General features: G+C 38.4%; 2 protein-coding genes across 4 annotated transcripts in view; one reads left to right on the top strand and one right to left on the bottom strand.

Annotated features, from left to right (window-relative positions):
• Positions 1-1,574: 1,574 nt before the first annotated feature.
• FCF1 (FCF1 rRNA-processing protein) lies at positions 1,575-18,707 on the bottom strand. 2 transcript variants are annotated; one of them, XM_045822771.1, is made up of 8 exons: positions 18,646-18,707; positions 18,275-18,342; positions 17,001-17,072; positions 16,277-16,425; positions 11,457-11,529; positions 5,411-5,498; positions 3,708-3,802; positions 1,575-2,982 (listed from the first exon to the last, which is right to left on the bottom strand). In XM_045822771.1, the coding sequence occupies exons 1-8, from the start codon at positions 18,646-18,648 to the stop codon at positions 2,934-2,936; spliced, it is 597 nt and encodes a 198-aa protein (XP_045678727.1). In that variant the 5' UTR covers positions 18,649-18,707; the 3' UTR covers positions 1,575-2,933. The 2 variants fall into 2 exon arrangements, with proteins under 2 accessions (XP_045678727.1, XP_045678728.1); XM_045822772.1 differs by lacking the exon at positions 18,646-18,707 and adding an exon at positions 18,450-18,631.
• Positions 18,708-18,758: 51 nt separating this feature from the next.
• Positions 18,759-22,528, top strand: part of AREL1 (apoptosis resistant E3 ubiquitin protein ligase 1) — a 37,905-nt gene continuing 34,135 nt past the window's right edge. For both annotated transcript variants that reach the window (XM_045822877.1, XM_045822876.1), the window contains exon 1: positions 18,759-18,912. The gene's annotated coding sequence lies outside the window, so the exon portion shown is untranslated. The remainder of the gene's footprint in view (positions 18,913-22,528) is intronic.

Here is a 22,528-nt window from a genome sequence, read left to right as displayed (position 1 = left end):
TTTAACTCTGCATAATATTCCACTGTGTGCATACACTGCATTTTCTTCACCCACTGAGCCGGCAGTGGGTATTTGTGTTGCGCCCACCTGTTGGGTATCGTGAACAGAGCTTTAATGAACTTAGGTGTGCAGATCTCTTTAACAGCCTGCCTTGAATTCTATTGAACATATACACAGAAGTGGGACTGCCAGACCATGGTATTTCTATTTTTGATTTTTTGAGGAACCACCATGGTTTTTCATAGTGGCTCCACCACTTTACATTCCTAACAACAACGCACAAGTGTTCCAGTTAATAGAATGTTGGCCACGTTCTCGCCCACACTTGTTACTTTCTGTTCTTTTGATAGTGGCCATCCTAGAGGGTGTGTGGTGTTATCTCATTGTTGTTTTGAATTGCATTCATTAGTGATGATGAACATCTTCTCCTGTGTTTGTTGGCTATTTGTGTATCTTCTTCAGATAATTGTCAATTCGAGTCTTTTGCCCATTTTTAAATTGAGTTACTTGGTTTGTTGTTGTTGAGTTGCAGAAGTTCCATATAAACTCTGTATTTTAATCCCTTACCGGGTAAATGACTTCCAAATATTTTCTGCCATCCCACAGGTTGCCATTGTTTCCTTCGACGCACAAGAGCTTCTTTCGGTTTGGGGCAGTCCTGTTTGACTGCTTTGCCTCTGCTGACCGTGCTTTTGGAGTGATATTCTAGAAACCATTGCTGATCCAATGTCCTGCAATTTTCCCGTGTTTTCTTCTAGTCTTACGGTTTTAAGTCTTAAATCCATTTTTGAGTTAACCTTTGTCTATGGTATAAGGTGAGTCTAACTTCATTCTTTCCGTGTGGATATCCTGTTTTCCCAGTGCCATTTGTTGAAAGGCTGTCCTTTGCCTGTTGCGGAGTCTTAGCACCCTTTTCGACAATCTCCTGGCAATACACACAAGGGTTTATTTCTGTGCTATTTCGTTCTATTGGTCTATCTGTCTTAACGTCGGAACAACACTGGCTTGATTACTACTGCTTTGTAATACGTCTTCAAATCAGGACATGTGAGGCCTTCAACTTTGTTCTTTTTAAGATTGTTTTGGCTACTTGGGATCCCTTGAGATTCCACATACATTCCAGCATGCTTTTTTCTATTTCTTCAAATATGGAGATTTTGATAGAAAATGGACAGAACCAGTAGATAGCTTTGGGTAGCATGGACATTTTAACAATACTGATTTTCAGTATACACACACTGAATGTCTTTCCATTTCTTTGCATCTTCTTTGATTTTCTCTAGCAATGTTTTATAATTTTCATTGTCTTTCACCTCTTTAGGGTTTACTCCTAAGTATTTTATCCTATTTGATGCTCTAGTAAACTGAATTGTTTTCTTAATTTTTTTTGGTCATTGTTAGTGTTTTGAAATGCAACTTATTTATTGGAAAGAGAGAGAGATCAATTTGTTGACACACTTATTAGTGCATTTATTGGTTGATTCTTTTGTGTGTCCTGACTGGGGATAGAACCTGCAACCTTGGTGTATCGGGACAATGCTTCAACCAACTGAGCAGCAGACCAGGGCTCAATATTTTCTTTAATGGTTTTTACATTCATTTTATTTGAGAATTCTATGCAAAGGTTACACATATTTTTCATGTGTTTTCCTAATACTTCCATAGCTTAAAAAAAAAGTTGTTATTTGAACAGTTGAAATGTATTCACATAAAGGATACAGAGTAGAAATCCAAAGTTTTTTCAAATGAATAGTCAACTTGTATTTATAACATAACTAACATTTATTGAACAACTCTTATTTTGTTCAATTTAATCCCATCTCATCTGGATTGTTTTGAGGATTAAACAAAACCATGTTTTTCAAAATATTTTTAAGAGATAGCAAGGAAGGCACCAAATGGTTATGTAGTTTGCCCAATTTCTATAGATTTTAACTGGTAAAATCAGGATTCTAACCCTGGTAGAATGACTCCACACTATTTGGCCTTCTCATACAATCTTCTTTTTCTGTGGGTTTGAAATACAACCTTTAAAATACACCAAACTGACAAAAATATACAGGGATTTACGGACTTTCTATTGTTTCAGTGATGTGTCTATTCCTGCACTACCTTGTGATCACTGAAAACAGCTATTCTGATCATGTTATGTGCCCTAATTAAAATTTTAGTAACTCCCCGTTGACCTCAAGATCAAGTCCAAACCCGTTAGCAAGTCACGTACGTCGCCTGTACCCCCTCCTCACACCTCTGGAGTCTCAGATGCGGGCACAGACAACTCCCCACTGTGTTCTAGTTATAAAAATCTTCTGGCAGTTGCTGCACAGCAAAACACACTCATTCCATGTAACATCTGAGTCCGTGCTTTTGTTCATGTCTCCTGTGCCTCATTTTCTTCACATCATTTACTGGGCAAGCACCTGTTTATTTCTATTTATTTTTAAAGATTAATTCAAACACCACACCTCGAGCCTTTCCTCCCTCCCTATCCCAATCGAGTAGAAAGAAATCATTCCTTCCTCTCATGTGTCTATTCCCTCGTACTTGTACTCTAGCACTGGTATTTTATTGCATTTATTCATTCACATGGTTCTCTTTCCCACTGTAATATGAGTATCTTGAGGGCAGGATCGTATCTTATTATGTACCGAGTACAACCTTAATAAATATTTGTTGAGTAAATCAATATAAAATAACAACCATCAAAGCTGTGAGCAATCATCGGATTTATAAAAAGATGTAACAAATATTAAAATGATAGAAAACATCATTTTTAAAGCAACATGAAAAAGTGAGTGTATTTAATCATACTTAGCACATAACAGAGCAAGTGGGTGAGTGGAGCAATAACAAGTCGCTCTGTAGCATGTTTAACAAACTGGCAACAGAGAAAGTTAGTTGAAGGAAGGCAGAGGAACTCCATCCTTTCAGCATTAGAACCGAGGGGCTCCATAATCATCTGGCATCCGCTCAATGTTGTACCTGATCGGGACAGAAAGTTAACACTGGTAAGAAAGGTGGGTCCAGTACGCACCTATAAAAACCCACCCTTGACTGACGGCAATGCTCTCACCCTCGCTCTGAGTCCTTTCTGTCAGTGGGAATATTTTAAAGGGCTACCACAATGAGTGATATACAGCAGAATGATGACTAGAATACATTTTCTTTATTCTTCAAAGTCAGAAAGGTCACAACTGGGCAAGCCGGGCACTGAGCCCAGGGAAGCCCGACTCCTTAGCCCGTGTCCTGCCCTCTGCACTGTGTTCTCCTCAGGCTGAAGGGCTGGGCAACAGCAGTGTGAAGGCCTTGCGCTGACATGGGAACATCCAAGAAGGATAAAGAACAGCTTTTTTTTTTTTTTAATAAGCTTTCAGTTTCCCAGAGGGGGTCTAATCACATGCGCTAGGCTTTAAAAGGAAAATTTCTGGCCAAAAAAGATTGGCTTGATTTAAATTACTGCTTTATGTTTAAAGCAACACATTGCTCTCTTTCTTCTGGTAATCATATTGTAACAACGTGAATGTCTGCCTCATTCCTAAATCCTAGCTTTATCTTTTGCCCTTGTTCTTTTGTCTCATCTCTTCAAATACAACTATATGAACATTTGATGCAACAAATCTCTTTGAAACTCTTCTATAACCTGACCTCATTTTTTAATTGATATGAACTACGTACTGTGAAGCACTTCCCCAAGAGGAAGTTCTCACCTATGATTAGAAATGTACATGATGGGAACTCCAGGGATCTTCCTGATTCTTCGTTTAAGGTCCCGGTCAACTGTGGCCACAATGTAACACTTGTGCTGTAAGAAACACACACCGAGGTGACTGAGTCTACTTAGTGATACTATAATGGCACAACCACTGGCCAGTGTGAAGAATTCATTCATTTTCACAGTAAATAGCAAAGGCAAGGTTATAGTAACTTGTTGAGTAGATACTATGATCTAGGAGCTCACATTTATAAAACATATTAATAAGCTGCCTGAACTGAATGTAGCTCTAAGAATCTTAGCAGTGGGGGTGGGGGGGGGGTTGCAGATAGAAAAGCTAAGCTGCGCACCATTTTTTGTCTCCAAAGTGGAAGGGACTTTCACATCTGAGGCAGACAATTCCTTGCTTTTGGGAAAATGCCCAGAAGGACTCGAGGCAAAGGCATAGTAAGTGCCTTAGGTTGGAGGGCACAGCCTTTGCCTTTCTCAGGATCGCAAGGCTACTGAGGCCTCCCGTGGTGGAGGCAGGCTACCTTCCTGGCCATGAAGCCAGAACAGGATCCCCAGGACAAGTCTGAGCCTAGCAACTCTGACAGAAATAACACGCAGCTGCCAGCTGGGAGCGAGCGTGTGTTGTACTTTGCTTCCATCACACCAAATCTTCTGTTGAGTTTTATAAAGCGCTGTAGGCTGATGTCTGCTGTGCGGTAGGAAATTAAGGGAAATGCTGGCCACACCCATGAGATGGAATAGCTAAAGGGCTGGCAGTGTGGTCACCCAGTGAAGAGGATGATCCTCAGCAGAGAGAGGCTCTTGTAAGGGCAACTAGTAGCAGATGTTCTTGTGGTGCTTGACAAGGATAAAAAATCCACCGATTCCAGCGTCCCTGAGAGACAGCACCTGGGAGACTTAGATGTAGCTGAGAACTACATCTGGGTTAGGCATGGCAGGGAGGAACAAAATTCCTTCATGGGGGAGTAAACGGAAATAGAACTGTATTTTAGGTTCACAGAGAGGTGAAATCTCACACAAGTTGACCCTTGAACAACCAGGGTTTTAATTGCTTAGGTCCACTTGTATATGGATTTTTTTTTCCAGTAAATACCTGCACTGTTTTTGTTCTGTGCTTGGGAGTTTGCAGATGCAGACAGCAGACCGTATGCATCGATCCACGCCGTTTTATACAGGGGGCCTGAGCAGCCACAGAGTTTGGTATCCACAGTGGGGTCCTAGACCCAATCCCCCATGGACACCAAGGGACAACTTAAGTTTTGGGGTAGCCAAAAGTTATAATAGAGATTTTTGACCGTGCAGGGGTCAGAGCCCCTAACCCTGGCATTGTTCAAGGGTCAACTGTATTACTGTCCACACTCACTCACTCTAATCATTTTATAGAGAAGATTTATAGAATCAGGAATCAGTAAGTGCCCCAAATCACACACCTAGCAAATTCAGGTGCTGGTATTTGAAACCCATGTCTCCTCCCCACCCCATGATCTTTCCATTACAGTTAGAGTGTACTTTTCCAGTCCGCATTCTCAAGTAAATGAGGACATCTCCACTTCCTATAAAGGGATTCTCTGCAAAATTTTTTTTTTTTTTTTTTACAATTTATATTCCTAGATCCTTCTCTGACCATAAACATTCAGGAGAAAATAGCTTATCTTTTCTTTTTTAAAAGCCCAAAGTAAACAATACCTGAGTTACTCTCTGGACTAAGCAGTCGTCTGCATAGGTTCCTTTGTGCGTGCATGGTAATCGTTCAAATCTTGGATCCTTGGCGATCCTGGAGGGTTACAGAGACAGAGTAAGGGAAACATTCTGGCAACTGGATAACTTTCTCAGATGCACTCAGTGAAGTAAGAGTAACACGATCTACATGTAGGTTTTAAGGCACCCCACTCCTCATGAAGCTGACCTTCTAACTGGAAAGACAACTGATATGAAAGGGAATTAAAACTTCCTGACTGACAGCTGGTGTGTCTTAGGTCATGTAATGTTCATGAAACCCTGAATTATTATTATTTCCATTTTACAGATGAGGTAGCAGATTCAGGGGTGAAGGTATTTGCTTAAAGTAATCCAGCTGGAAAATCCAGGATTTCAAGCCAAATCAATTTTAAGCCAACCAATTCATTTTTAGAAAGTTTTCTTACACATATGTACAAGAATATAGGCACAAGGATGGCCACTGCAGCATAGTTCATAATAGTGAAAAACTGGAAATAATCTGAATATCCATCAATAAGGGAAAAGTTAATACATTTTGGTGCTCCTATCCTATTAAAAAAATGAGGCAGGGTTGTAGGTATCAATGTAGAAGGACCTATAATAAATTGTTTTATTTTATTTTATTTATTTTATTTACTTTTTAAAAATTTAACTGTTCAAATATATAAATTGTTTAATAAAACAGGTCACTGTACTAGCTACCATTCAATTAAGAAAATATAAATCTTTTCTCTGATTCTTTCTCTAGATTTGCATTTGCCTGGAAAAATACATATTAAGTATATACTAATCATTTTCAATGGTCAATCTTAGGATAGGAGAATGAACAAAGTGTGAATATGGAGGGGGAATTTTATTTTTTATTTTACAGGGTGTGGCAAAAGTAGGTTTACAGTTATTTGTATGGAAAAGAATACAATAATAAATAATGATGCAAGAATAAACTCTTTTTTGCATACTCACAACTGTAAACCTATTTTGCCCCATCCTGGATGTATATGTTCATACTGTTTGCCATTAGCAAATCAAACACGTATTAGTTTCACACAAATCAGAAATAGAAAAACCCAGGCCCGCGATCCCCAGAGCCGCACTCGATTACACAATGGTGATGAGTCACCGAAGGAATAAAAATACAAGGCAGCACACAGGTACCACGTGCAGCAAGAATATCCCACACCGCAGCAGTTCAGAGCTAGGTCAATGTGGGCTGGGTAAATTTGAAAAAAGTTACATGGAGATAAAAATAAAATGAAGATAAAAGAATGTTCCAGGCAAAGTGAAGGCAGGCACGTTCCAAATGGGGCACCAGCCATCTGTGAAACGGTTCGGGTGTGTTCAGGGAAGAGGGAGAAGGTGTTCACAGGGAGGAAAGTGAGATGGGGCTGGAGAGGCAGGTAGAGGACAGGCTGGGAAGAGGGGTCTCTGATGCCAGGCTGAGGAGCGAGAGCTCTGTGACACAGGTGACGGGGAGTCATTCAAGACGTCTCCAGGACAGGGGACGCAAGCAAAGCTTTGTCTGAGGAAGACGGAACAGGACACGCTGCAAGACAGGCAGACTGACTGCCGAGAGGCAACGCAGGCGACAGTCTAGGCCTTCGCTCTAGTTCTCCCTTCACTGCTGGAACCACCGATCTCCTCCTTCCCACTGCTCTTTCCCGGAAACACACCAACACGCCTTAGTACTTCATCCATTTTAAAAAAGAAAAAAAAATCTTTTACTTATACCAGCCCTTCCAGGTAACACCCCACGTCTCTGCTTTTCTTCACAGCCAAACTTGGTGCTTCCACTTGCTGCTTCTATTTTCTCCCCTCCCACTGTTTATTTTTTAATTATTTTAAAATAATTGCCTCTTTACCCCTTTTCATTCAAAGTATTTCAACTATGTAAAAAAAGTATAAGGAATGATGAACTGTACCCACCATTGAGTTAAACATTACAAATAAAAAGAAGCCCCCTCTCCATTCTTAGTCTCCTTTTACCTCTCTGCAAGTATTTATCAGTCCCACACAAATTTTACTGTGTATATGAGATTATGTATGTATGTGCCTGTAAACAATGTAGCTTGCATTAAACATTTTGAAAACAATTTATTGATTTGAGAGAGAAAGAGAAAGAGAGTTGTTGTTCCACTTATTTACGCATTCATTGGTTGATTCTTGTATGTGCCCTGATTGGGGATTGAACCTGCAACCTTGGTATATCAGGATGATGCTCTGAACAACTGAGCTACCCAGCCAGGCCAAGTTTGCATGTTTTTAAACTTTACATAAATTGTATGTTCTACATATGTGCTTGCTTTCTTTTTTACATTGTCTTTGTGGTTTATCCACATTGACATATACCTCTACTTCGTTCATTTTTATTTCTGTGTAGTATTTAATTCATAAACATTCCACAATTTATTCATTATCTTAATAGATCTTTTAGCTGCCTGACATTGTTTGCTACTATACATGTAAGAAAATTCCAGTAATTGTTTCCAATAAATATATGTGAGCTTCGCTATGGCAGCCACCCTCCCCTGCTTTGTTTTTTTTTTACCAGATCTACAGTATGAAACACATTTTACCAGGCACACAGCAAGCACATAGAAACACACACACACAAAGGTAAAAAAAGCTCTGTGATACAGTACCCAACCTGTGCTACATGCAGTGCATGCTGGTATTTTATGTTTAGTTCAGTCTGTACTTCATTAAAAAACACTTGCTGTGAACCATTATGTAGACTCTGTAACCTATAGGTTGTGATCCCAGGTTGGAAGACACAGTGCTGCAAGGGTATGGACAACCTGGTTTCTATCAGACATTACCAAACTGCTCTCCAAAATGACTGCCCAGTTTACATCCAGTTAGCAACCCGGTGTGAGAATTCCCATTGCTCCACAGTCTCAACTATTTTGGTATTGTCAAGAATACTTTAATTCTTGCTGATCTTTTCGGTATGAAATGGTAATTTCATTGTGATTTTAAGGATTCTCTCTTTGTCTTATAGGCCTGTAGTTTTTAAATGCATTTTAAAATAAACCCCTTGTTGCCCTGGCTGGTGTAGCTCAGTGGATTGAGCGCGGGCTGGGAACTAAAGTGTCCCAGGTTCGATTCCCAGCCAGGGTACATTCCTGGGTTGCAGGCCATAACCCCCAGCAACCGCACATTGATCTCTCTCTCTCTCTCTCTCTCTCTCTCTCTTTCTCTCTCTCTCCCCCTTCCCTCTCTAAAAATAAAATAAAATCTTAAAAAAAAAAATAAACCCCTTGTTGATTATAATTGTTACTAATATCTGTGGCTTATCTTTTCACTATGTTTATGGTGTCTTTTGTTATAGAGAAGTATTCAATTTCAATAGGGTCAAATTGATTGGTTTCCATTATGGTTTGTATTTCTTAACAAATCCCTGCCCACTCTAAAATCACTAAGGTATTCTCTGTATTTTCTGTAAGAGTTTAGACACTTAATCTACCTGGAATTGGTTTTTATGAAAGAAGTGAGATAAAGATCCAATTTAATTTTTCCCCACAGGGATAATCAATATTTTATTGTAACAGTTAATCACTTTCCTACTATTGATCTAAACAATGCTACCACTCATACATTTGGGTCCCCTTTATTTGCCTTTAAAAATTAGCTGTATTAGGTATGAATAAAATATAATAAAACTTACTGATTATAAATATAAAATTCAATGAGTTTTGATAAATACACATATCCATGTCACTACCCCTACAATCAAGATACTAAACATTTCCATCACTACAAAATGTTCCCTGTGTCCCCTTTATAGCTGATCCCCTTCCCATCCTCAGCTGCAGGTAACCACTGATCTGCATTCTATTACTACAGTTTTGCCTTTTCTAGAATTTCATATAAATGGAATCATATTTCTGGTGTGATGGGATGTTCTAATTCACACCTATGATGATGGTTTCATGACTGTATACATTTGCCAGAGCCATCAAATGACACAATTAAACTTGGCCAATTTTACAGTACGTAAACCACACCTCTATAAAGCTGACACACACACACAAGTCCACAAGTGTACCTTGCACTTTGAATGAGTCTTTTATCCATGCCTAATTTTGTAACATCATGTATGGATCACTTGGAAATAGTGATTCACTGAGTTACACAGATCTTCCAAATACTGACACATTTCATTATATTATACAGTATCAAAATACTCATACTCAATATCTTCACTGGTCTCAACAAAAAGGTCTTTAGTATTGGGAAGGTGGTAAGCTCATGATTTTCCAAAACTCTAATTACTCTAATTAGAGTTTTTCCAAAACTCTAAAACTCAAGTTAAAACTTCAAGTTTTAACTTGAAAACTTGAATTTTATCATTGGTAACTAATACGATAAGTTGTTTTCCTTAGAATGACAGGTTCACTGCATTTCTGAGGAAGTATTTGCTAAATACCAAAATCTGAAAAATCAGTGTTTGTCTGTTGTTCTTTGGATAAAAATTACAGCCCATGAAAAAGCAGCTGGCTCGGCCCACAACTCAAACAAGCACACAGATGCTTTTAGCTGAGATGACCTTCACCCCGTCGTCAGCAGAGGCGCCCTAGCTGTGCTTCACATTATCACAAAGGACACCGACGTGTTCTCCAGGATTGAGACTTAATACAATGAACAAATTTCACCGTTTCATCAAGAACATTTTTTTCTAAAGATTCTATTTATTTATTTTTAGAGGGGAAGGGAGGGAGAAACAGAGGGAAACAATGTGTGGTTGCCTCTTGCGTGTTCCCTAGTGGGGACCTGGCCTGCAACCCAGGCATGTGCCCAACTGGAAATTGATCCAGTGCCCCTTTGATTCGCAGGCTGGCACTCAACCACTGAGCCACACCAGCCAGGGCTCATCAAGAACATTCTTAAATAACTCTGGCTTTTTTTTTTTTAAAACTGTCAGTGGTTGGCAGTGAAGAGTATGAAGACTACTAGCATTATTTGGGCTCATTGCCTTGATTTGTACTCAGGCACCGAACCAGCACTTCTGCCGTCAGTACAAATGTCAGCGCTCTGACAAAGGCAGTGTCTTGTATTATTATGAAAAGTTTCACAAACTCCCTGCAAAGGTCTCTGACATTTCTAGGGGTCCAGGACCATACTCGGGGAACTGCTACTCTAAACTCAAGGGTACTTTCTAGAGTAAACTCAAAACTGAGAATGTGCATTCTTTAACTGTGAGATTCTGATGGAAATGTCTAGATAAAGTAATTGAAAGACAATTTCTAACTGAAAATCTAGAGAAACATAAGAGGTGGCCCAGAAGACCAACATGATTAAGTTAGTTGAAGAAGCTTCAGCTTATCATTCAGAACAGCCAAGACATAGAAACAACCTATTAAACTCAACTGAAAACTTGAAAACAGAAAAGAAAGAAAGAAAAAAAGAAACATCCTAAGTGTTCTTCAACTGCTGGTGAGATAAGAAGATATGGCACATACACACATATAATGGAATACTCAGCCATAAAAAAGGTGAAAATGCTGCCTTTTGCAAAAACATCGATGATAGATCTTGAGAGTATCGCACTAAGTGAAACAAGGCAGACAAGGACAAGAACCATATGATTTCACTCATATGTGGGATATGAAACAGAAAGCAACAAGTGAATAAACAAAACAGACACACACAACAGTACAGTGGTTACCAGAGGAGAGGGGCTGGGGGAGGATGGAGAGAGCAAAGGGCGTCAAACACATGTGCCCGGAGAGACCAGACCCCAGGTGGCGAGCACACAATGGAGGACACAGATGTATTATAAAGTTGAACACCGGAGACACACAATGTTACTAACCAATACATTTAATTTTTTAAAAGGCCGCAGCTTAAAAATCTCTAAACTTCAATTGCCTATGTTCTTGACCATAGTTAACTAGTTTTATATTTTTATTTACTCTCATCAGCCAAGAAATCTTTGGACAGCAAACAGATGAAGTCAAAAGAACCTTCGGTATACCGATCTAGAACAAATCTAGACTGACCAGCTCCCTCCTACCTTAGAGCCACTCGATACTTCTGCCCCAATTTCTCAATTTCAGCCATCACACAGTCAGTTATACAGGGTATACCTGCCAGGAAAAAATACATGTTAGTAAAAGAACTTGTGAAGAAACTCACTTTACTCTCTCTGAATTATATCCTGTTGAGAACCTTAAAAAGACCCATGAGACTTCTGGATAAAGCAGAATAAGCACACTGAAATGAATAAGAACTGGAGGAGAATAAAATCCCTATTTATAAAGAAACTAGTGAACTCCAACCCCGCACCACAGATTCCATGAAGTATCTGTCATAGAGAAAAACTTACTCTGGATCCCCATCATTATTTTACATATTAACATCAGTTCTAGATGAAAAACATTTAAATGTGAACCAAAAGAAACCTAAAATTACACAAAAAATGTAAATTTGATCACATAAAAGTATAAAACTTCTCTTTGCAACCATCAAACTAAAAGACATATTAAAGTGAAGTATAAATAAAATTGGGAAATATATTTCTACATTTCTCAAAGGGCTAATTTCCTTAGTATATTAGGAGCTTATAATAGCTTAGAACTATGTGCTATTTTCTAGACATTATGCTAAGCACTGTACAAGGATTATCTCATTTACTCTTCAGAAGGATTCCTATCAGGTAATGTTATTATTATTCTTTCCCCCATTTTATAGATGCGGAACCTGAGACACAAAGAAGTACCCAGACAGCAAAGAGTAAAGATGAGATTTGAACCGAAACTGTCTGAATACAGACGGGGTTCTTAACCACCATGTCACATTTCAGTTCAGAGAAGACATACAAATGGTCAGTGAGCATAAAGAGGCTCAATCTTACTATAAGGAGATATTAATTGAAACAAGATTTCATTTTCTATCTGTTAGAGTGGCAGATTCAACAGACAAAAATACCCAATATTAGGGAAACAGGTATTTTCTTTTCTTTTTTTTTAAAGATTTTATTTATTTATTTTTAGAGAGGGAAGGGAGGGAGAGAGAGAGAGAGAGAGAGAGAGAGAGAGAGAGAGAGAGAGAGAGAGAGAACCATCAATGTGCGGTTGCTGGAGGTCATGGCCTGCAACCCAGGCATGTACTCTGAGAATTGAACCTGCAATACTTTGGTTTGCAGCCTGCGCTCAATCCACTGAGCTACGCCAGCCAGGGCTGGGAAACAGGTATTTTCAAACAAAGTTAGTAGGTGTATAAAATCATATAACTATTTGAGGGCAATTTTGCAATACCTATTAGAATTAAAAAATATACATGCCCCTTGATATTGCAATATAGCTCGAGAAAATGTATCTTGAATATTTCACTTTAACACAGACATATTCACCAATTTACTGCAGCCTTGTTTATCACAGGGCCTCCAAATGTCTAGCAAAATATTGTGTGTTTTTTTTTTAATTATAAACAATAGGCCCTGGCTGGTGTAGCTCAGTAGATTGAGTGCCGGCCTGTGAACCAAAGGGTCACCAGTTCAATTCCCAGCCAGGGCACACGCCTGAGTTATGGGTCAGGTCCCCAGTAGTGGGTACATGAAAGGCAACCACACACTGATATTTCTCTCCTCTCTCTCCTTCCTTCCCCTCTAAAAATAAATAAATAAATAAAATTATAAAAAACAAAAGACTATGTAACTTAAAAAGGAATGAGGCACATCTATAAATATTGACAGAAAAACATTCATAATACAGTTTTTCAACATAAATAGCAAGCAGAAATGAATAAGTAACATGTGGTCTATCCATCCAATAGAATATTATTTGGTAATAAAAAGAATTGATATATGCTTTACCATAGATAACTCTGAGAATGCTATGCTAAGTGAGAGAGGACCAAATATTTTGATCCCACATTAATGAAGTGTCCAGAATAGGCAAATCTACACAGACAGAAAACAAATTCATGGCTGCTAGGGATGGCGGGAAAGGGAAGAGTTGAAGGGTGATGGCTAAGGGGTTCGGACACTTTTTTGGATTAGTGAAAACGTCTTAAAGACCAACTATGAACACACTACAAACCATAGAACTGTATACTTTAAATAGGTATGTTGTATACTATGTGAAGTATATTTCAAAGTAGTTTTAAAAAAGCACATAAGTAATAATGAATGTGATTCATTTTTATTAATAAAAGAAACAAAACTAACTTTCATCCTGGAGAGATTATTTATGAATTTTTTAAAAATTGCCCCTCTCTGAGGTAAGACATTATAGGGAACTTTGATTTTTTTAATGCTGTGCTTTCAAGTACATTAATACTTTTGAAAGCAGACAAGAGTTAAGAAACTTTAAATCAAAAACAACGCCCAGAAGAAAGAGCAGTTGTAAAATAAAGGTATAAAGTCAGTAAGATCAGATCATCATGGAACCAGAGAGCAATCCAGGCCCTGAGAAGATCAATTTCAGGGCCATGCAGCGGCGAAACAAGCAAGGCTTGCATCTGGGGCAGGGGAGTGGGCCCAGGAGGATCATTATAAAGCAACACAAAGTAACAGAGAAGAGCACTCAGAAGCCGAAAAGAAAGCTGATGGGAAGCTCATTATTTCTCCTTGTTGGAGTATCTGATGGAAATGGAATATACTGGGAGCTTTGAAAGCATCAATGAGGCATCTTAAAGGCAAGAAGATAAAGGCCTCCCTTTAGGAATAGAGGCCAAGTGAAGAAAAATTAAGTAAGCAGAGATTAAAACAGTTACATTAATCTCCTAAGTAACTGAGTTTGCACTTAAAATGTTTCCTTAGCCTTTACTTTGAGGTATTATGTACGGTACGTTGCACAAGAGACTGCAGAAAGTGGTATTCTTCTTAGTAAGCTTGTTTTCAGAAAAGGCATTATAGCTGTACTCTAAAAGTATCCATATCCGGAGAAAGCCTAACTACAGGGCTAAAAGCTATCCTAAACAATCATCACCTAGATAATAGGGGTGGGGCTATGGTGTCAAGGAAAGAATTCACTGCCAAGGGGACATGTTTGAACCCTCGGTCCATCTCATTTCTAAGTAAGTCACAGCATTCCTGAGAAGTTGGAGAAGCAGCTAGGACAACTATGAGAAACACCATGGGAATACGACACGTCTACTGAGTTCACTGTCTTTCCTCGTACAGAGCCTCCCCAGTCCACCTCTACAGGCATGACAGTACCCCAGCTTCAGACTAAGCTTCATTATTCCTAAGAGGTTTTTTAAAAATTTAAAGTATTACATGTACATGGCTTTAAAAAGAAATACAGAAAGGTCTATACGAACAAGTAATAATCCTCTGAAACTTTCCCATACCACCAATTCTGATCCTTAAGAGATAACTACAATATTTTACTCTATTAGCTGTTTTATCACTTGGTGGCTACTGTCCTATGTTAATGTAATAACTTATGCAGTCCCTCTTTTTATTAATTTTAGACATTTAAAGAATTTAGCTCTTACCTATTATACTCTTACACCATCCTGCTGATTTTAATAAATCAATAAACATTTGTTACCATCACTCTATAAGACTATTATGTTGTTCATAATACAGTATCTTTTAAATATTAAAGAAGGAGGTGCAAAAATTTTCCTCTGAGTATAGTAATTTATTCTTTATAGCAAAGTATAAGTTTAATTTTCATTTGTATCTTTAACTAGATGTCTGGAAAACACTGGGTTGGTCAAAAAGTATGTTTAATTTTTTTCTGTAAAATAAAAGATGCATTTTTCATTTTTATCAGTAACATTATTGATTTAGATATTTTGAAAATGTCGGCTATCTCCCACATGGTAGACCATTGATTATTCTCAATCAATGTCTTAATTTTATCACTATCAGCTTCAACTGGTCTACCCAATCGTGGAGCATTGTCCAGTGAGAGATTTCCCGCATAAAACTTCACAAACTGCTTTTGACACATTTGATCAGTCACAGCACCTTCTCCATATACTGCACAAATCTTTTTTGCATTTTGGTTGCTTTTACCTTTCTTGAACTAATAAAGCATAATATGCCGAAAATGTTGCATATTTTCTTCCATCTTCAATATTAAAATGACTACACAAAAATTCACCAATTTGGGAAGTTTTTTAAAATGCACACTGATATGATAGCAGTCACAATACAATCTAACAAAACTGTTTCGAATGAATTTAAAGACAACTAAGCTCTACTAGAGCCATCGTACAGAAAAAAACCTATGAACATTTGGCCAACCCAATATTATGAATATAAACCCACCACAAAATGCAACAGATCTCACTATTAGGAAGTTATTCCCTGTACTTGGCCTAAATTTTCTTTTTCCTACTCATGAAAGTGAGGGAAGATCATTTGAAGGAAGGGACATCCAAATACATAAGGGGTATTGATGGTAAACTGCATGACTAGGTATAAACAAACTACCCAGATCCTTTGTGGTACAAATAAATACCAAACTAGATAAACTAGGAATCAGTGACCATCATCACTTTTGGTTCTGTGATTGTAAATGACGAAATGTCTTATTTAGCTTTTCTACACTATAGCTTTCTCCACAATGTAAAAGAATATATACACTGAGAAATAGAATAAGTTTTCATTTATCCTGAAAAAAATTTCCCTATGTTCAAAATTGATGCCAATGACCCAAGAACACTAAGTGTTTTCTGAATTGTGAAAGTTTAATCATTCCCAGTCAAGTTTGCATTGTATTTCAAAACTCATTGAAAATGTTCATTGCTATGGTAAGCACATTAAAAGCCCAGCATTTAAATTAACTAGAACCCCATTCCCCTCTTTTCATGTATTTGGACAAATATGATTATTTCTGTATGAATGTCACAGAAATGTAAAAGTATGATACTCACACTTGGCATAGAGACAGTCCATCATTGACTGCACTAAGTCCAATTTAGCCTTGATGGAAAAGTTGATAAAGTTGGTATCAACCAGGATGTGGTAAGGTGGGCCCAGCTGTGTGTTATATTGGAAGAATAAGCAGGAAGAGTATTGGGGACTGAAAGAAAAAGAAAACACAAAGTAATATGTACATTGATAGTTTGGTATCAACAAAAACAAGATTCTACTTGGAACAGTTTGCCATAGATTAAGCTCCTTCTTTCTTGTTCTTGGAAATAAACCCTGTGATTTATCCATCACCATTCTAAGGAAAAATGAGAAAAAGTAAGAAAAATGTGAAGAAGTTTCATAAAGTTAAATGTGTTTACTTAAAAGGAATAACCTTTATTCTGAAGATACAGCCTTACTATTTTTTTTGATGATGCATTTTCTCTTTTCTGAAACAACTGTGTGTGAAACAATGGTAATTAAGAGCATTTCAGACCCTGCTTTCCAGCATTTGTAATTAGTTTGGCTTAAATAAACTCATTTTAGGGAAAAATTTACTGGTCTATGAAATTCAAAAGCCTTAGGACCATTCTAGTTGATATACATACATTAATATCATTTTTGTTTGCATAGTTGTAGGCTTACAAATGACTGAGCAAATCAGTTCAGGAAAGCCTGGATTTCTGAGAGGTGTATGGTTTTAGAGTATTTTTAAGGAACACTTGAAAAATGTGGATTACTCACACTTCTCTCTCCTTGAGTGCACTAGGATCTTTCTTTTCTTTCTTTTTAGGTTTTAACCTATCCTTTTCTTTACTAGGAAAGAAAAAGCAAATTAAATGCAGAAAATAAGAAAAAACAATAGCAGTTATAATCTCATTCAAAATTAAAAGTTTCTTTTCTTGTCTTCAGAGGAAATCTTATCTTGTAACTGCTTTACATTAATATGCGCATACTTTTTTACATTAACATAAACATACGTATTTTTTACTACAAATAACTGTGGGAAGTAGCCTGAAATTAACATAATTAATTCATTAGACACAAGTTAAAAAATCTCTAGCAATAACTCAAAAATTATCAATGGATAAATATAGATGTTAGTTATACTATCCTTTCTTTCTTGGTCAGAAGCTCTAATCAAGGATCAAAACGTCAGCCTTTCTACCCACTGCTTGGGTAAAAAGGCTGACATTTATCTCCTGAGGACTCAGATGTTTCAACATTAGGGAGAGGGAAGGAACCTCTACATGTCTTTTATAAAGGGTTAAAATGTAACAATATATACACACTATTTAACCTTTAACTAGAAATGAAATATTTTCAATGGGCAAACTTCCCAAACACTACAAATAAAACACAGACTAAAGGCTGTATTTTCATACAATCCAGTAACTGTGGAGACACTGAGGACAGTTCCATTGCACTGAGCTCTTAAACACAATGAAGGCCAGTCCTTATGAAATAACTTTGTCCATTCTTCACCGAAGCAGGGGAGCCTTTGAAGTCCGTCTTATAATAGGAAATACCGTTCTACCCTCTTCTCCCACTGTGAGATTTACAAAACAAAGACATTTAGACGTTTCCCATTCTTTCTTCCAAAAATATTTGAACATCAGGCGCTGGAGACACAAGGCAAACACGGTATCTGACCTCACCTTCTTCCAACACTTATAACATTTTTTTCTGTGGAATGGGGGAGTCTAACGACAGGAACATAAAGATATCCTACTCACTTCACAGAACTATTAGGAAGCTTAAATACGATACGGCAGATAAAGTACAAAAAAACGGTGAACAAGGTGAACACTTAGATGTTCGATTCCCATCCCATTCACCAGTGTACTCAACTCGGCGGCTATGCGGATGGTACACACTGGACTATCTCATGCTGTGTAAGCCGAAGACAATAATATTAAAAGTGAATACAAAACAACAACAATAGTTTTGCTACTTATCCCCTCGTGACTTTTGTATCTCTAGGCAGCCTATGAGCCCAGTTGATTCCGGACACTCACAGCCTCTGATCTCTCAGACTAAGCATTCGCTTCATGGTCGCATATTTCCTTGTTTTCTTTTGCTTCCCCTTGAAAGAGAAATTTTAGGGTTAAAAAAGTCGAAAATACATCCCATGTTCTTGAGTTCCTCCTTTTCTTCTGTCCACTCCTTTCCCTTCTTCCCTCAAAAACCCACCTCCGGATCCTTTCAGTCCTAACCCAGCCCTGTGCCTACTCGCTAGAGCGTAACGGGGCCCGCCTGGAGCACTTCAACAGTTAGGATTGGAATGAAAATAAGGAAGTGTGGAGGAAATCTGGCCAGGGGCTGACTCTCCGAATTTTGGCCCAAAATATAGTCTGATAAAGGTCCTTCTCCAACCCTCCTCTCTCACCATAATCACGCCGCACTCTTGTTTCTTCCGGATTTACCATTGCGCGACACTTTTGCGTCATCCCTACACTACTTCCGGCAAAGGATAGCCCGGAAGCGGAAGTCATCTTGGGAAACGTAAAAGCCCGGAGCCGGTTCGCGTCCCAGGCGGAGATCTGTACTTGGATCTCCAGTCGGGAGGGTCGGGGGCAGGTCTTCTACCGTGGTTTGCTGCCGCCTGTCAGGGCAGCAGAACTGGGACGTCACCGCGCTGCAGCCTCCAGCTCTGGTAACCTTTCTCTCCCCACTCCCGCAAGGGGCAGAGTCCTGAGGACCTTTCCTGCCCCAGAGTTCCAGGGAGAGGGAGGACAGGGGAGGAATTCTGGGTTCTCCGGTAGTTTTGGGAAACGCATTCTTGTCATCCCACAGCGCTGGGCGTCAGGTCTCTGTCGTTCAACTCGGAGGCTCCGGTTCCCACTTGATTCTCCTAGCCGGCGTGGTACTTGGTGCAGCAGGGTGGACGGTTCTCAAGATTCTTCTCGAGTAAATACTGTGTATTTACTGTGTATGCCTATTGGTGAAGAGAAGGGGTGAAGCAGCGTTTGAGGGTCTTCTTTAGACTATCTCTAGAAAATCGGGGTATAATCTTGCACATGTTACTAGTTACCAAGCCAGGAAAATGGTGGGAAGTAATTGACATTTATTGTGAAGCCTTGATGTGTCATCCTTAATGGAAAAGGGAGCGATTTGGAGAACAAGAAGGGAAACATAACTTTCATTTTTTGAATACCTGCGGTGTACTCCGGTGGTTGTTGACCTTTTGGAGATCACGTCCTGCTTGAAAGTTTATGGAAAGCCAGGGACGATTCTTTTTAAAATGGGTACACAGACAGTATTTGTCACACAGTTTATGAAACTCGTGGACTCTGAAGTCCATCCGTGGACATCCTAGGTGTCTGTGAACGTATCCGTATCTAGTATACTGTACTTGACACTTTACAGTTGTATTCTTTGACCTTCACAATAACTTAAGTATCCTCGTTTTACGTAGAATGAAACCGAGGCTCAGACTTATTCAGGGGTTCGTTTGAATGCAAAGCCTGTACTTTTTTTACTGCACAAAGCTATCTTACTGTTTGAGATCCAAAAAAATTTTCAGGTTAAAATTTAAAAAGCTGACCATTGCACGACCCTCACTATTAAACAGAGTATATTGGTTAACATGAACTTTCGGGTCTGATTGATGGGGCTAAAATCCACACTCTGCTTCTTACTAGCTATATGACCTTTGAGTGAGTTAATCTATCTGTGACTCGGTTTCTTCATCTGTAAAATGGAGATATCATTAGGGCTAAATGAGTTAAAATGTGAAGTCCCTAGAATAGTGCGCCCACCACAGCTAAACCCTGTTAAAGTATTTTCTATTATTGTCATTGTGTCTTCCAACATAGAGTATGTGCTGGTGGTGGAATTTTATGTTGATTGTATTTTAATACAGTTGCTCTATTTTGGAACTTGAATGTGTTGATAACCTGAAGAACCTTATTAAGTTTTCAGTTCTTGAAAAGCTCAATTGAAGGATGGTTACTCATACTGATTTGAGTACAGACAGTTTTTGTTCTGCTTCTTTCTCTTTTAGACATACGTGCATTTAGATAGCTTTGCAGTTCACATGTATGATTTCGTAGGCTCTGAATTTTTGATGTTGAAGTAGTTTTACTATTCAAGTATCTACAGATACTGTATGTGCCTCTTGCAGTCACTGGAAGTTCCTAATCTTTTCAGAACAGCTTGTCATGCATGGGTAGAGCCAACAGTGACCACTTTTTTGATACATTAGATCTTTTGGGTTATTAGGCAATAAGGTTTTTAAGTGACCATAAACAGTTGTTTTTTAAAAACACTTGGAGAATGGTTGGTATATTTACGTGTAGAGGGAAAATCACATATAATTAAATAGTTACTGGCATTTAAATTCAGGCATTGGAAAACTAAAAAACATTCACCTGGTAAATATGTACTCTGAATTTTGGAATCCATGAATGGTAATAACTTTAAAAAAAACACAACAAACCAAGTGGTGTGTAATATCTATTCTGAGAATTTTCTGATTTTCTTGATTGTTAATATTTGATAGGGAGCTAAATTAGTATAGGAACACCATGGGGGATGAGAACATGCTTAAAGAAAGGTGTTTTTGTTGCGTGGTAACTTTATTGCAATCTGAGATTCTTATGGTCTAAGATGCTCTGATACTCTGTACTCAGATACTCTGTAGCATGTTTTAATGGTGATGGGAGGAGGAGGTCATGTTGCTTTGTGCTGGGTGGGAGCAGAAAGGAATTACTTGGACTGCATACTTGTGAGAAATAAATGAGTATAACTCTTCTCAGCAGTCAAGAGGGTTGTTTTGTATTTCTGTGCAGTCTTGAAAGGAAAAAAATGCTCAAAGCATTCACCCCACAGTTTAAACCCATAACTGGGCTCAGACTTCATCCCATTTACTAGTTGGTCTAACTTACCAATTTAAGTTGATAACAAATTTCTTTTCTAAAATCATGGATGGCGAAAGATTCCATAAAGAATATCTTGTAATTCAGTTTTAGAAAGTTAGAGGTAGATTCATTTTTTATGGCAATCAAGGGGAAAAAATTCACAGATATTTTCTTTATTTTTAAGTTATGGTTTTTACACATATTTTTATCTTCTGTGACCTGAAGTTTTTTTTTCTCAAAAAATATTAGTTGCTGTTGATTATTTTTCAGTTAACTTGATTACCTCCTAAATGTGGTAGCATGGTGTACAGCATGCTTTGCTCCTGAGGTGTTGACTTTTTTTTAAAGATTTTATTTATTTATTTTTAGTGAGAGGGGAAGTGAGGGAGAAACAGCAGGAGAAAAACACTGATGTGTGAGAGAAACATCCATCGGTTGCCTCTCACAAGCCCCCAGTGGGGCACCTGGCCTGCAACTCAGGCATGTGCCCTGACTGGGAATCCAACTGGCGACCTTTCAGTTTATGGGACCATGCCCAACCCACTGAGCCACACCAGGTAGGGTCCAGGGTCTTCATATTGAGCTGGTTTGTAAGGATGCCTCAGAGGCACATCACTGCTGAGTATTCGTTCTGTCAGAAGGCATTTATTGAGGGCTCATTTTGCCCTAACCACTGTGCTGGTTTCTCTTCAAGAGCTCAGGCCTGTCTGTGTTGGGGAAGGGTTTGTGAATAGGTGAAGTGTGGAAGGTGATTGACAGAGATGTGCAAATTAAAATATTTTAACAGATTTACTCTACCTGTTAATTTTTCTGAAAGTGGTCTGGGTCAGAGTACTGTTGTACAATATTTATTTAATACTATAACAGATCAAATTATGTGACCTTAATGGATTCTAGTATATCATTTTACCTTTTAAGTGACTTTAGCCATCAAATAGCTTAGGTTTAAATTTGAGTTATCTTTCTTTGGTTTCTCTTCTTTGAGGGGTTCATGAATGTTTATCCCTCACTGATGTTCTTTTGTAGAGTTGTTTTCAAACTTTCGAGGTTGTTTATCTTACTGTAGTTGGTGTGTGTGCCTGAGGCCCTGATATGGTGTTATGTCATCATGATGTTTTCCTGGTGGGACTCTTGAAGCCTGTTCTGAAATGATGGTTTAATAGAAAGAGGTGAGTATTCATTTACTTATAAGAAACCAAATAGCCATGGTAGATATGTTTTGTCACTTAGCCTGAGTGGAACTGTGCCATATGGTTTTAGTATGGATTTTTGTTACCTTGAATAGTTGAGGAATTTGCTTTTCAGAGCTTGTAGCTGATGCATTCATTTTGGTGTAGTTTCCTTGTTGGTGTTGAGATGTTAATAGTCAGCATCTGTTCATTGTATATTTTGTTCATTATCCTTTTTGGC

Source organism: Phyllostomus hastatus, unplaced genomic scaffold, assembly GCF_019186645.2.
Source record: "Phyllostomus hastatus isolate PE091 unplaced genomic scaffold, TTU_PhHast_1.1 phas_scaffold_501, whole genome shotgun sequence".
Taxonomy (NCBI): domain Eukaryota; kingdom Metazoa; phylum Chordata; class Mammalia; order Chiroptera; family Phyllostomidae; genus Phyllostomus; species Phyllostomus hastatus.
The sequence above is the reverse complement of the archived record's forward strand: the minus strand, read 5'-3'. Positions and strand labels throughout refer to the sequence as shown.